The 16022-nt window shown below is 40.7% G+C and overlaps 1 protein-coding gene across 1 annotated transcript in view; it reads left to right on the forward strand.

The window, feature by feature from the left end:
* Positions 1 to 16022, forward strand: part of LOC141017921 (neurexin-3b) — a 286422-nt gene that overhangs the window by 99319 nt on the left and 171081 nt on the right. Inside the window, exons 10-17 of the mRNA XM_073492732.1 lie at positions 7689 to 7892; positions 9592 to 9618; positions 11338 to 11457; positions 12296 to 12408; positions 12787 to 13055; positions 13442 to 13632; positions 14492 to 14665; positions 15603 to 15629. Coding sequence (XP_073348833.1) covers positions 7689 to 7892; positions 9592 to 9618; positions 11338 to 11457; positions 12296 to 12408; positions 12787 to 13055; positions 13442 to 13632; positions 14492 to 14665; positions 15603 to 15629 — 1125 coding nt within the window. The remainder of the gene's footprint in view (positions 1 to 7688; positions 7893 to 9591; positions 9619 to 11337; positions 11458 to 12295; positions 12409 to 12786; positions 13056 to 13441; positions 13633 to 14491; positions 14666 to 15602; positions 15630 to 16022) is intronic.

Consider the following 16022-nt stretch of genomic DNA (forward strand, 5'->3'; position numbering starts at 1 on the left):
ATACAAGGCTGTTGCATTCATTGAACATATTGCTAGAGTTGCTGGAAATGAGGCAGATCAAAGTTCTCCTGGTACAAGGACTGAAAATCTGGCAAAGGAAATCCCAAAGGAAAACAGACGGCTCTTCCCCCACACTATCTGCTAATATACATATATTTAAAATCTTACAAGTTGCAAGGACACTCTAAATAGTTTTACAGGTGTAGTCAGTATGTGCTGGCCTCACACACTCACTCCTCCACAGTAAGCTGGTCTGACTATCTCCTTAATCTTGAGCATGTGTAAAACTGTCCTGGCATTTTCCTCATTCCCAAACAGATACTGTAAAGGCACACTAACATGTGGCGCCCTGGTGGCCCAGGGGTTATTAGGCCAGACATGAACAGCAACATCAGCAGTTTGCTGTCCAACCGGTGACATTTGTATCTGTCATTTCCCATCTCTCTCTGTCACCCCTCATTTCCTGTCATCTCTTTACTATTGAGGTCTGAAAAAGGCATAAAATGTCCACAAAACTACAAAAAAAATCCACTTCGATTCAATGCACGGTCAATTGAGGAAATTTCGGCAAGGGCAAAACCATAAATCAAACTTGCTTTATCGAGATATTCTCCTCCTCATAAATTCACACCATGCGGAGGATCACAGCGGTTCATAATTTAGAAGATACAGAAAACATTTGTTTTTTTTCCACTGTGCTACGGCGAGATTACAGGCTGTAATCGTAAAAGTTGGGACGAATGACCACAGTGACCTTTTTGCTCCAAGTGAAGATTTATTTGATTACAACTTTTGTTTTTACAGAATATGTCTGTGTTTTAACAGGGCACTTTAATCCTCGAAGGTCAGAGCCTAGGTGCCTCCCAAATTACCCTTTTTGGCCCAAACGAGCCACTGGTCATTCCAAGTGCCCCTAAAGTGTCCTTTTGTTTGGCTCAAGTGCCGCTGGATGGCAAAAGTTACCATTAACCTCGACAGGGCTCTAATGCTGAGGCTGTGTGCTTTAGGAGTCGACACCCTTTTATTTTTTCACCTCCACATCTTAGAGAGTGATTAAGGTAAATGTGCACGTATTTAGGCTGAGTGACCCATGTGTGCCCATGTGTGTAACTACCCACTAAGCAGGTGTTTAACTCCCATAAATCATCACAAACTGTCATTAATCATAACTTCAGCATCCATGTTCAGGTGAAATGCAGCAGCTTGGCTTTGAATAATCCATCTTAGAGAGACTGTTGAGGAATGCAGCACTGACTTTTACCAGCGACGGGGTTAAGCCAACGACACGGTGGGAATGATTAAGTCACTTTCTGGCCTAGAATGCAGCAAGAATAAATAGTGCAGTATGATGTCCATTACAAAATCCTACTTGAGATTTAATGTGCAGAGGCTTGTTTCAGATACTGATTATATCTGTCACATGTTGAAAAAAGCTCTTCGGATTGACCTCATCCTTGTGTAAAGCCTATTCAATATGTCTGACGCACAAAACCGCTTACTGTTTCATATTGATGCTACATCACCCTTTATGATTTTTGATATCCTGATAAATTCATCTGGGCCCGCTTAGGTCGAATATTTAATAATCCCTGTGAGTGCACTGACCTCATGAGTTTAACTGTCTGTCATTCTTCAACGTGCTTAGCGTGTACCACCTCCTAAATCTGGTTGGGACAGAGTGTTTTACATTTTAGGGATTCTCTACAAGTCACTGTGTCCATTATAGTAAAACAAAAAAAGTGAGAAGTAGGTCAAGAAAAGGAGATTATAAAGAAATGAGAAAAAAACCTAGCTATCTTACAATGAACACATACTGCATTTGTTTGTGACCATACTACAATGTATAACCACATGTCTTAAACCTATCAATATTTTAACAATGTTTAATATATTCAAATGACTGTGTTATATGAAAGACCAGCAGAGAATTAACACCCAACTCTGCAGTTTGTTTATAAATGTATCTCAGTATAGCTTTTTAAGTTAAAAGAATTCAGCGCATAATCAATTAAAATGTAAAATTAAAAATACCAATGCACACCCTCGTAAAAAAGAAAGAAAGAAAGATAGTGAATGCCAAAAGCAGAACATTGCTAGCGCAAGTGCACCGTATAAAGCAGCAGACAAAGTTAGCAGCTAGCGAGTGACGAAGATCAAACATTTAATTTTCGAGTTAGATATTTTCCTTAGGAGCTGTTGGAGACCAAAACAGACTTAAGAGAAAATCAAATTCAGGATTTACATCAATCAGGTGGCTGTTAAACACTAGCCATAACAGCCTTATGAAGGCATTGCATTAGCATTGCAGCTTTGATGTAGATTTTTTATTTCAAAATGAAATGACGACATCACAGCTGCCATGGGAAGTGAATATTTTTAACACTGAAAACAACATTTTAATAACGTCAGCGCTAGGTTAAGTAATCAGTGACTCAGCCAACAGCCCTTTAAAAACCCACAGTGTTATTTTAAGGTCATTTTGTGCTTTCAGGGCACACAAATATCACGCCGTCAGGCATACTTAAGGAGTAAATTCAACCAGTAATGAGAGGAACTGAAGTCCCTTTGCTTCAGACACATTTGTACCACTAAGGGCTGCACAATTACAACTCAGTGATAAACCACTGTTTTGAAAAAACAAAGCTTTGTAGATGTCCCAACTTATATTTCCAGTCTAATGTATACACGTTTAAATTAGATTTAGTTCCTCTTGTATTTGAATGTATCGCTCTGTGTTTTATTTAAGTGGTTTTTCTTCACAAGGGGTTTGGATTATTCAACTGGAGTGTGCCTTTAAAAGTACAGTGAAGTCTGTTGGGATATTTTTGGTTCGTTCTGATGTTCCTGTGTTGTTAGCAGCACTTAATTTGTGCGTGTGTGTGTGTGTGTGCGTGCATGCACTCGCCTGTGTGTCTGCAGAGTGAATCACGTGGTAAGGATTACTGTGGATAACGTCCACACAGCCAAGAGCCTCTTCTGTCAAGTGCAGGCATTTCCTACTGCCTCAGTGTGTATACACATCATACACAAACACTGTACACACACAAACACACTGTATATGTACACACAAAACGGAGACACACTTAGTGCCTGTAAGATTCTTTATCGATGTCCTTATCCTTGCTGTCAGGATGAGGATATGATTTTTGAACTCTAAAGATTGTTGACAGCAGACAGTGTGTGTGCTTGTCTGTGTGTGTGTGTGTGTCTGTGTGTGTCTGTGTGTGTGGGAGAAGGGTTGACAGGCATTTGCTTGAAACACCAATGACAGTCAAGGCCCTTGTTGGTTTGTTTATCAAAACAAAGACGTGTCACTCTGTTAGGGGAGAAAAAGATTAGATAATCCTGCACAGTTACAGCCAAGGAGAGTAAATAATGGGAACACTGAGAACCAAAGAATACAGATTTCAGAGTTTGAACAGGACTTAAGTGTGTGTCTGTGTGTGTGTGTGTGTGTGTGTGTGTGTTTGTGTGCAGAAGAGATTTGACTAGAGTATACCCCCCCCCCCCCCCCCCCCGCCCCCGCCCCACTTCTATACCCTGAATATTTGTGAAGCCTCTCACTTAATAGCTTTCCTCCTCCTCCATCTTCTGCTTCAATTGGACTGCTAATTATGTAAAGTGTGGGGCTCGCTGGAACACACACACACACACACACGCACACACAAACACACACTCACACACATACTGTATACACACACATGTACTGACAAGTAGCAGCTTAATTACCATCTGAAATGACATCCTCATTGTTGCTGATATCTCTCTTAAGAAATACCAACTTACAGCACATACTGGAGGTTCATAGATATCGTGTTGTGCATACATCTAAACACACACACACACACACACACACACACACACTCACACACACACACACACAATGTGGCTGCATAGAGTGCAATCACCAGCTGTATCTTTGTGAGGCCTGTTATAAGCTTTACATCAGGTATGAATGCCTGTAATCACAGCGGCTGTCTTCACTTGTGCGGAGCCTGATGTTTAATTCTCCAGAAATGTAAAGTGATGTTTGGTTCAGCTGTCTGCTCTCACTTCTTGCTTTAAGAGCTGCGATTATGCTTTACACGATACTATAACCTGCTCTCAGTTACTGTGATACCAGATGTAGACGGGGAAAAAAAAAAAGAAACAGCTGGAAACTTAAAAGACTTAACGCTAGCTTAAAGACAAAATTCTGTTGTGCAACCTGTGTTTTGGTTTCGTAATATTAACCATAATTCCTGCTGGTAAAATAAGATTGTGCATATCACTGTAAATTCTGAGATTGTAGTGGGTTTAAACAAACCTCCCAGTATGCCAGACTTATTTGAAAGTGAATACAAAGGCGAAGAGTAAAATATTACAGAGACAGCCTGTTTTAAACGTCCCCGAACATCCCCGGTTCAACTTTGACCTGCTGTGCTTACTGTGAAGTTGTGTGTGCACGGAGATACGAGAGATTATTACAGACACTTTGACCGAGCTCACTTTCAATTTCACCACAAAATAAAGTAATTTAGATACTCACCGGACCTCTTGGCTTGTTTACAGCAGTCTGATTGAGTCTTTTGCCGCCTCGTCCTATTTTGTTGTAGTGATGTTGTTGTTTTCCCAAACCTCAGCAATTACTTTGGTGAGCGCAATGTTGTTATTACTGATGACAATGATGGCTGAACCTCAGAAATAAGTCCAAATTGTAGTCAAACTTAATTTTCCTTTAAAATTGCATGACTTTATTTTTAGCCACTTGGGGGTAGAGCTGCGACGATAAGTCGCTTATACAATGAGTTCGATCATTTTTTTGACATTTTACAGACTGAACCATTAATCGATTAACTGTGACATTAATTAACAGATTCATCGGTAACAAAAATAAGTGTTAGTTGATTAATCACCTTAAGACTTGATTAGAAGAGACAGAGACAGAAGGTGTATTCCTGTGCCTGTTTTTCTGTCCATCTGATGAATCTGGACTCCAATATTCACAATATGTCTCTCTGGCTGCCAGCTTGTTTCTATGTTTGTCTGCCATTTTGTGCCAGGCTGTTAACAGAGCTTGTCACCTGCCTGTGACTGCTGAAATTGGGAGACAGAGTTAAGTTGCAAGAACAAAAATAGCTCTTCAGAATTGAGAGGAAGTGCAGATTCACGTCGTGGTTCTCCTTGAGTTTGTAATTACAAATTAATTACTTTAAAAATCAACCTTTGGTAGAGTAAGTAACTATGGAGACGATTATTTGACCAGTAAGGAACAGTGTGAGCCAGATGACTGGACTCCTTCCCATCAGTCACTAAGGGTCAGTCATCTATGAAGTTTGAATTGGATTGCCCTTTTGTTTCGTCCCTCAGTGCTTCTAAGTGAATTACATTCTCAAAATAAACTCTGGTGGAAAACTTTGGTTTGCTGCCACTCAAATGCAGAAAGATACAGTATATGCAGTGGGAATAAACTACACTGAGGACTTCCATCTCCTTTCTCCGACAATAAAAAGCCATTTGACTACAACACAGCCAATCCCGGCTGGGATTGATTGATGACATCCAGACGTTAAACAGACCACTTTGCCCCCAGAAGCATGTTGTACACCAAAATAGACCCCACCATTACTGTGTTCTTTCTTAAAAAGCCACTGTGGAGCAGTCGTACATATCGGCAGACTTGGTTGGGAAGGTCGACAAGTTGAGGGTATTTTTCAACTGTGAAAAGACAGTGAGCATGTCAGAACGCTATAGTTAGCACTGAGCTCAAGGCCTAAGTATAGCCAAGGGTTGGGTGGTTTGTTACAGTTTTATAGCAAAATAAAAATGACTATAAAATCTTTATAAAAAAAACAACTGGTTATGGCCGATCGCCGATAGCTGATATACGTGTCCAGTCATCCAACCCTAGTACTGCCTCATAGAGATGTCTCAAAGTCTTGTTTAATCCTATTTCCATGTATTAGACTGTGACAAATTACTCGTCAATTCATTTTCAACATAAGTTTGTTTTAGACCTTACAATTTAAAAATGTTGTGTACAGTTGTAAAGAGTTACATGAGCACTTGTAAGAATTTTCCAATCGCAATGTCAAAATTTCATCTGAAAAACATCTGAAACAACATTTTCAGGAATAGTTTTTCCTAGTGCTCATGACGAGTCCACTTAAACTCCAGAGTGGACATCACAGTTTGTTTTATAGGGCACTTCACGCCCCTCCTTGTCTCTTTGGGTTTTTGTGAGCTGCGGATTGACTCTCACCATGTTTTTCTGTTTTTTCCTCCCATCTGAGCCTGGGACCTGACCTGGCTCACAAATCAATACATGCCTCTGTCAGTTAGCCGATCCGTCTGTACACAGCATGATGTGCACGCATGTGTGGTTGTGTGACGGCGCTTTTTTAATGCGTATGTGTATGAGAGCGAAGGAGACACAAAGAGAGAGAGAGAGCCTGTGCAATTTACAATTGGGTAGAACAATAGGGAGCCAAGGTTTCATTATCCTCCAGGCTACTGTACCCACACAGTCGACAGCTTGTTCATAGAATGGATTTTACAACAGCCCTAAAAGCAACACAGACGAATGTGGGATTTTTACAGCAGTGCACTGCTTTGGAAACGGCTCAGTGATCTCACACTGCTTATATATGAATTTTGCAGCATCTCACATGAATTTTGACATTTAAGTGATGAAAAATCCAATATTACTTTTAATGCATTGCTGTTTGCATGGGTAAGCAGCGTTTTTCTGCAGAAATCAACTCGATTTCTCGTGTTAAAAAGGAAGAAATGATAGTCGGCAGCACAGGGGACGTGACATGCGACATCGCGTCGTTTACAGGTACAACCCCTCTCTCGCGTGATGCTCCAAAACCTCTCACCGACAGCCTCAGCATTTCCCTAGATGTGGCCAAAATGTGGTGCATTTCTGAGGCCACAGGGCTATTTTTTTCTTTTAAAAAGCTGAGGTGTCAAAACAGGTATGTCATGGTTGGATACCCTTTTTAATCTGTCTTTCTCTCCCTCCCCATCCCCAAGAGGCTTCCAGTCTGCTGACAGTCTTCCTCTTTCTTTGCCGCACTCACTCCAGTTTTCTCCTCCTTTTCTCGAACTCATAAAAAGGGTGTAGAACAGTCCGGCCCTGCAGCCCTCAAACCACCGCGATCTTTTTGTTCTCATTGTTCCATTGTTGAACAAAAGACAATGTTTTTGTATAACAATGTGGTTTTACATATTCCTCAAAAAAAAAGATTTCACAATAAGGCTAAAGACATCAATAGAGGGGAGTTGCCAGGGAGAGGAGGAAGTAGCATGATGATTTTAATTTCATTTTCTGCACACTGAACAGTGTGTGTGCACCTCAGCCTCAGCTCCAAGTCACAAGCCTGTCACTCAGTGGATGATGAATCCAGCTGCAACCGGGCATGTGGGACATGTATGTGTGTGTTTCCCATTGATAAAATATAAGGGACATGCAAATGTATGTGTGTGCATTTGCTTTGCTAGCACAAACTTTCTTTTATCTTATCGGAAGCTTTGGTAACATAATCCAAGCTGTCAAAAGGAGGTTAAGCATATGCAATATATTGCCACACTTTGTCCTGTTATGATGGTTTCTCCTTCCCCACATTTCCTTTGTTGGTGCCACTTACTTGAAAGTTATTGTATGTAAAAAAAAATTGACTTCTTTGTCTCTTTTCTCCTCGCAGAGTCATCCATCCTGTCATTCGATGGCAGCATGTACATGAAAGTCGTGATCCCCAATGTCATGCACACAGAGGCCGAGGACGTCTCCCTCCGCTTCATGTCCCAGCGGGCGTTCGGCCTGCTCATGGCCGCCACGTCCCGTGAGTCAGCCGATACGCTGAGGCTCGAGCTGGACAGCGGGAGAGTCAAACTGACTGTCAACCTAGGTATCGTATAAACCGTCCCCGTTGGCCCCTCCTCCCCTCGCGTTCAAGAGGAGGCCTTACTGTTTTTGTGTTTTTCTTTTTCGTTTCTGTACATTTTCTTTATGGTCCAGACTCGATATCAGACCTAACACATACTAAACCAGTTTTTGTAGTCTGTCATTGTAATTGCATGAATTGGTTTTGACTTGCCTGGACTGTAAGTTTATCTGCCTTGATGCTTAGATGTCTTTGTAGATTTTTATATCCATCAATCTAACACTTAACAAAGTTATCCATGCTCTGCAGCACATCTTTTGAACAGATCATTTTAGTCATGCTCATTGTTGTGTACAAATAGGTTTTTCCAAAGGCACATTTTGCTTTTTGAATCACTTTGATAGATGGCACTGTCCTCAAACATGCATCAATTCAGACAGCAACATTTTAAGATTATATTCTGCCATCTAATCAGAGCCGCAGGTAAGCGTTCGTACATTTTAGCGCCGCACCGATAGTATGCATTCTTATCGTGTGGGTCTGTTCTTGTTGTCTTTTTTATTTATTTTTTCTCATGATAGCAGGTTCATGTCTCTCTCTGTCCATTAGTAACCCTTGGTATAGCTGGCATCTCCCATGCCTTGTTCAAAGATGGCACTCACCCCTTCAAAGGCCCTCGAGCCTGCGGCCCGTCTGGCAAACAGCCCGATGCCACAGCACCCAGCGCGCCTGCAGATGGTGGCACGAGTGCTACATTTACGTAGAGTGCAGGCCTTCATACCAATGAGCCTAGAATAGATACCCTCAACATAAAGCACATGTGCACTTGCAAAAATGCTTCAATCTAACTCATTTATGTACCACAGCTGCTAAAAACATGGAACATCTGTAGTCTGTATTTCATGTTTTTAGAGAGGGTTTTTAGAAAGAGACAGGTTTACCTTTTAAAATCTAAAGGAATTTCAAATTCAATAAAATCCAGTTAATGCACAGAACAATTGTCAGTAACTAACGTAGGACCCTGTGAGAGGTGGTCTTCAGGTCTCTGTACGGTGTTGGTGCTATGTGGCTCGAGGCTGTTTGTTCCCACTTTTCTGTTGCGGTTGACGGCACATGACCAGCCTGGTCACATGGATTTCAACCTGCACCTGCCAAACATAAGTTCAGTATTCTCCCTTAGGTGGAGATTTTCATCAGAGGCATATACAGCCTCAATTTTAATGAAAAATTATATATACAATTGATAGATTTTTCAGTATGTCGTGGGGCAACTAGTAAAGTATTTTGGCTCTAATTGGTGCGTTGCAAAATCGATGTGGCCATTGAATTGCAAGCGACCATTTTGGAAATTACCAACCCGATACGTATTCAAACTCCATGAATGCTTTTCTGGAAAACAATTTGCAAATGATTCTATTAGAATTCCTATAATGATGTGAAAGTTTCAAATTAAACCAAAGAAATTAGCTCAGCCTAATCACTGCAGTAATATTGACCTCTACTGGTACAATATTATTGGCTACAGCATTTAAAGTAGTTACAAGAATTTGATTAAATTGGATCAGTATAGTCATTTTGACCATCAGTAGCCAATCAGGCAAAAATGGCCGCCGAGGTCATGTGGCCGTCCCCGGAAGGTGGCTTTTCTTGCTCTTGGATGTCTGCAGCTGTAACCTTGAAGGATGCGATTTCATCTGTCACTTATTCTCCCCTCCCCATCTAGACTGTGTCAGGATAAACTGTAACACCAGTAAGTCAACATTCTTCTTCTGCAGCCTTCTTCCTTCAGTCAATGTTTGATTATAGCCTGTGTGCTAGATGTAAGGGCAGAGATGTGTGAATGCAGGGGGGCTGATAAGAGGATTTCTCAGATAAGAGGGAAATAAGTAATAGCCAGAGATCAAAGTTATGCAAATCTGACTTAATGTACTCTATATATTTTAAATGGCCCATTTTTCAAATTAAGTCAGGCAACTAGTTCTTAATCTTCCCCCGTATGCCTATAGCTACTCACTGAACATTTATACTCCCAACCTCTATGGGCTATATTGTTTTCCCGATTACACTGTAATATATTCCTGTGTCTCACTTGCTTTGTTTTCTCTGCCTTCCTTATTTTAACACGTACTGCAGTATATAGGCCTATAATGTGATATATAGATGGTGTTAGCAGACATGCTCTTACTCATGAAAAGGACTCTTCTTTTTCATTATTCTCCAAAGCGCTCGCAGCCTCGTAGAGAGAGAGAGAGAGAGATTAAGAGAGAGAGAGAGAGAGAGAAACAGAGAACAAAGACTTAAGAGGGGTTCATGTATGTGTGTGTGTGAGGGAGTGTGAGTGTGTGCTAAAGAAACAAACTGTGGACTCGGGTTCATCATTAATTAGCTTTATTATTGTCATTAAATAATCAGCTAGTACACTGCAAATTCAAATTCTGAAGGACGTAACTTTTTATTAATTTAATTATTGATTTAATTGATTTGGTATTTGCATATTGCCACTGTGAATCAGTATTTTCAAATCACTCATTCAAGTAAAATTTTTCAGTGAATATTACAATTTATCAAGTTAATCTAATCACAAGTGTTAGAAACGTGACTCAGTACACTTTGAATTCCTGATGAATAGTTTAGATTTTCCTACAGAAAGTCAGAAGGCTTGAAAATGTTGAATTCTTGCTCAGGTGAAAGTGAGCATGAGAAGTTTTATGAACTCATGTGATATTCATGAAGTACATCTGTCTACATGGCTGGACCAACAGTGGACAACAGAAGTTTAGTCACCAAATTAAAATCCAAAACTGCTCTACAAATCACTTTCACTGCTCCATTTAGGATCTAAAAATCAGTGCAAGATATTATTCAGCAGTTTCAGGATCCTGAATGAGCAGCTGTGGCAACAAGATAAACTCAGTGGGGCTGGGTTGCCCTCTAGTGGTTTGTTGTAAGAATATCTTACACTCTCTCTACAGGCCTCTTGTAATGAAACTGCAGTGCAGTTTGTGATAGATTGTTAAACAGGCTTGTGAAGGTATAACTTCATCTTCAAACGACAGATCAAAGCGAGGGAGAGAGTTTTAATGCCAGCGTTTGAGTCCTTGTATGAGTAACAGCAAATGTTTTCTCTTATTTTACTGTCAGTTGTGATTTATGATATTGTTTTCCTCTGTTGTCAGATCAAAACCAAATTTTTGTTTTGAACGTCGGATTATTATCCCCAAATGATAAAGATCTTAAACCTAAGAAAATGTTTTGTCTGACACATTTTAGAATTACTTCATAAAACAAATAAAAAATGTAATAATACACATGATTTAAAAAAAAGAAAAAAAAAGAAACCGTATTAATTCAAAATGGGAAACTCTTTTGCGCTGTAATTTTTCCAGTCTATTTAATTTGTTGTGAAAACAAAGATTTGGTTTGTGCTTGTGCTTCCCCCGTCCCTTGACTAACTAACCCTCCTCTTCAGGCAAGGGCCCTGAGGTTCTTTATGCCGGACAAAAGCTCAACGACAATGAGTGGCACTCAGTACGAGTGGTCCGCCGCGGTAAAAACTTCAAACTCACTGTGGATGACGACATGGCTGAAGGTATTACTCTCGTGAACTTGCTGTTTTAATTTTCCGATGCATGATCAAATAATTCATCTCTTTTTTTGGGGGGTGGGGGTTTTTATATATAAGTTATACTGATGCAATTTTAGGATTAAGGCAAGTTAGAGATACAAATACTGATGGCTTTTTCAGAGAAACAAAACAAAAGTAAGATTACTTTTATGGCAAAATGTGGCATGCTTGTGGATTTCTTCATGTTATGCTTCTCAAAAGAAACAGGTGTGTAGTATTGCATTGATTATATCCAGTATAAATAATTAGATTGGAATTTATAATATATATAATAATATATAGTGATTGACAGCACTGACTTCTGAAGCCACATTTCCACCAAAGGAACTTTCCCCAGGGACTAGAGACCTTTGGAGGAACATAGTGTGTCTCTGCTGCAGTGACCCGGGTCTAAATCAGGTCCCCGCTCAATAGTCTGTGCTCAGGGGGCTGTACTTTCCAAGAGTACAAGAACTTTGGGGATTGGGCTTGCAGCTGAACATTTCAGATTGGTTGAGTACTAGCAGCATTTTATGTCAGGGACCATTTTTTAAAATCTTCAGCCACAAACCCTTTTTTGTTTTTTGTAATAACTCTGCTTTGACACATCAACCTGGAGTTGATGGAGAGAAGAAAGCCTATGACAGATGATTACTTTTTTACCTTTGACTTGACTGTTTGCACTGGTGGGATTATTACATCAGCATGTCACAAATCAAAAATGGGCTGTTGTTGTGTTGGGTTTAGGTTGCAGTATCTTTCCTCCGCTCCCACCCCTTCAACCCTCTGCTTCCTTTCCTTTCTCTTCCCTCCTCCACCTCAGGTCAGATGGCGGGCGACCACACCCGTCTGGAGTTCAACAATGTGGAGACGGGCATCTTGACCGAGAGACGCTTTGTCTCCTCTGCTCCCTCCTCCTTCATCGGGCATCTTCAGGTATAATGTGCAATATGGTCGGATGCCTCATTTTCTACAAATGTCAAACACAGATAAACTCATGTCGCTCAGAGGAAGGATTTTAGTCATCGTTATTTATCATCTCAGTGAAGGAACAGGTCGGCATATGCTACCACAGGTGTCTGTATTTGTGAGACTGTATCTTATCTTTTTTAAATCAAAGCTACAGTACATGTGCTGTTATTATCAAGACAATCCTTTGTTCCTCCTTGTTTATGATAATTATTTCCTTTGATTGGGTACGACTACTCAAAACCCAATGTTGTATGCTGACTTTTTGCATTATGTTACCATGGCAATCTTGGTTCAATCAAGTGTGCTTCACAATGTATTAATAACAGCACCATCTCCTCTCAGAGCCTTAAATTCAATGGTATGCAGTACATCGACATGTGCAAGAACGGGGACATCGACTTCTGTGAGCTCAACGCCCGCTTCGGCATGCGCTTTATCATCGCGGATCCCGTGACCTTCAAGACCAAGGGCAGCTACCTGGGCTTGGCCACTCTTCAGGCCTATACAACCATGCACCTCTTCTTCCAGTTCAAAACCACCTCGCCTGACGGATTCATCATCTTCAACAGCGGAGACGGGAACGACTTTATTGCCGTAGAGCTGGTCAAAGGGTGAGTAGGAGAGCGATGGTGTTGTTGTTGGCTGCAGTCCAGAGACTACAGTTATTAGATTAACAACAGCAGCACTGATGTGGGTGTAGTTGCTTTTTTAAGGCATTATGAATTTAACAACACTGAGTAAATCATCGATCCCAAATCTCTGTTGCACGGTTTGTAATTTTGAAAAAAACATAAACAGCATTGTGTTGCAGCGAAGATTATTTTCTTTATCAGTTTAACTCCCATTAGTGTCAGAGCAGCGTGAGCTGATTGTGGGAGTTTTTCCATTAAGGTTAATCAGTCTGGGAAGATAAAAACAGACACGCTGCAACCACACACATGCAAATATACACCAACAAACTCTGATGTGTTCATCCGCTGTGCTTCCTCTCCGCCAGCTTTATCCACTACGTGTTTGACCTGGGGAACGGGCCGAGTCTGTTGAAGGGGAACAGTGACAACCCACTGAACGATAACCAGTGGCATAACGTGGTCATCACGCGGGATTCTGCCAATACGCACACGCTCAAGGTGGACTCAAAGTCAGTCACCCAGAATGTCAACGGAGCCAAGAACCTCGACCTCAAAGGTACCACATCAAAGAATAGCTGCAGCAGTGTACCAACGCACGACTTGGACTTGAGTCATAAATCTGGTTCTTCTAACTTTGCAAAGTCAAAACAACAACATGCAGCTCGACTTTGACTTCAATACTAAAGGCTTGTGTCTCCCTGGACGTTAGCTTTTGGACTTGACTCGATATCTGCCCAGCTGTTTGATTAAAAACTATGTTTTTTGTTGGTATCATAAAGGATCTTCAACTATAATTATATGATACCATTTTGTGTTGAATAGTAATAATTGAATCTTGAATCAACTCTCCATTTTCCAGACAGAGGCTACACTATAAATCTGAGCTACTTAGACATTTTAATTAAACGTCCGTGTTTGAACAGACTTTGAATAAATCCAACAAGCCAAACACGTGCAAGCAGGGAGAGAAGTTGTGTTTTGCAGTGCAGACCAGCAGATGGAGAACAGATAACCTCAGATTATCCTGTTCAGATTTAAAGACTGAATAGAAACATGCAAAACAATCAGCTCAGAGAGGAGAAATTAGTTATTAAGTCACAGGAATTACATTAGCTTTGTTGTACAGGGGGTTATATGGTGGACTATGTCTTGGTTCATGAAACAGATTTTTATCATTTTTACATGTTAGTTTTGGTATAGTTTGTATAATTTTGTGAGCTTTAGAAATGGTGCTAGTCTTTTTTTGTTACATTTGGATACAGCGAGGCTTCCTTTTCTGCTGTTTCCAGTCTTTGTGCTAAGCTAAGCTAACAGGCTGCTGGCATGTTGATTTTTTTGTTTAGTTATATTTCTTGTTTAGTTAGTACTATTGAACTCACTAACACCCTCACTTATCTTCGTCTCTCTGCGCTCAGGTGACCTGTTTATCGGAGGTCTGGGACCCAACATGTACCAGAACCTCCCTAAGCTGGTAGTTTCTCGGGAGGGCTTCCAGGGCTGCTTGGCCTCGGTTGACCTCAACGGCCGCCTGCCAGACCTCATCAACGACGCGCTTTTCCGCAGCGGGCAGATTGAGCGTGGCTGTGAAGGTACAGATGGCCTGTAGCATATAACCATTGTGACCTGCCGTGCAAGATTTAGTAGTGTAATTGGAAGGCTCTTCAGGAGACAGTAGCATTGTAACTTCTGCTTATTTTCTTTTTCTCTTCGCCAGACATGTCACATTTTAGGAAAATAATGTGTCTTTCGGTTTCTTGTTAACTGCTTATGTTGTATTGATATATGTTAAGATAGCTGGAAATACTAAAACCTGAATTGCAAATCAAGGAACATCCTGTTCACCCAGATTATCAAAGGATATTGAAAGAAGCCAGAATGTTTAGATTTTCTTTTAAAATGGAGATTATTTTGTAAAGTAAGACATCTAAAGAAGTTGCTACTTGCAATCAAACACTCACCTGCCTGCCTGTATTCCTTCTCCAGCCCCTAACAGTTTTCATCTTAAGGCAAACTAGCGTTTTTTTACTATTAAAGAAGACAAATGAGCTGCTGATGATGTGATGCTTGTAGAGCAATCTATTTATTGTTCACATTTTACTTGGAGCTGTTTCCATCTATTTTAGATATTCTAGCTCACTTCTCCCAAACATTTGGACTGTTTTAGTACTTAATAAATCCTTACTTCTTCCAGTGTAAAATATTATGCTGTTCAGATACATATGATGTTCCTTATGTGTGGTGCAGGCCTCTGTATATGACCTCTAGAGGGCAGCAGAAGATTAAGATAAGTTGAAAGTACTGCACAGTAGCCTTAAATGAGCAGAACTTTTGGTGAAAACATGCCTAAAAATTGTCTATGTTCACTATGTTCAGCAGCTCAACCCTTACTAACAAATGAGGGTTCCTCAAAGTGACAAACTTGTACAACTTTTACGAACTCTAACAATGCTGGTCCCTCACTAACCTTTACTCTTGTTTTCCGCTCTGCTCTGTTCTGTTTGTTATTTTCTTTCTGCGCTAACAAAGTTGGTTTCACCAAAGCCGACCTGCAAGGTAGAGGGTTAAAACTCAGCCTCTCGGAGGCCTGCTCGCCTGAAAGTCTGCTGTGTGCAATGCATCGTGGGTGTCACCATGGCAATAATGTCCCCTTGGTGCCGCAGAGGTGACTCGCTCTCTGAAAAGAAAAGTAAATATGCAGTGAGAAAGGGCGAGAGAGAGAGACTACTGGCAGACAAAACAACTGATTAAGAGACCCGAAAAACAAACCAAAGAGAAGATTGTTGCTTTTTACTGCATTTTAATACCTCAACACTGCTGTCGTGTGGATGCACATGTAACTGTTATTAATGATCTTATTGTATCTTGTTTTGTTTTTTTACCTGATAACCATCAGGGTAGGTCTAGTGCCATATACGGAGGTACCCTGTGTAATTTATGACCAGTACT

Source organism: Pagrus major, chromosome 22, assembly GCF_040436345.1.
Source record: "Pagrus major chromosome 22, Pma_NU_1.0".
Classification (NCBI taxonomy): domain Eukaryota; kingdom Metazoa; phylum Chordata; class Actinopteri; order Spariformes; family Sparidae; genus Pagrus; species Pagrus major.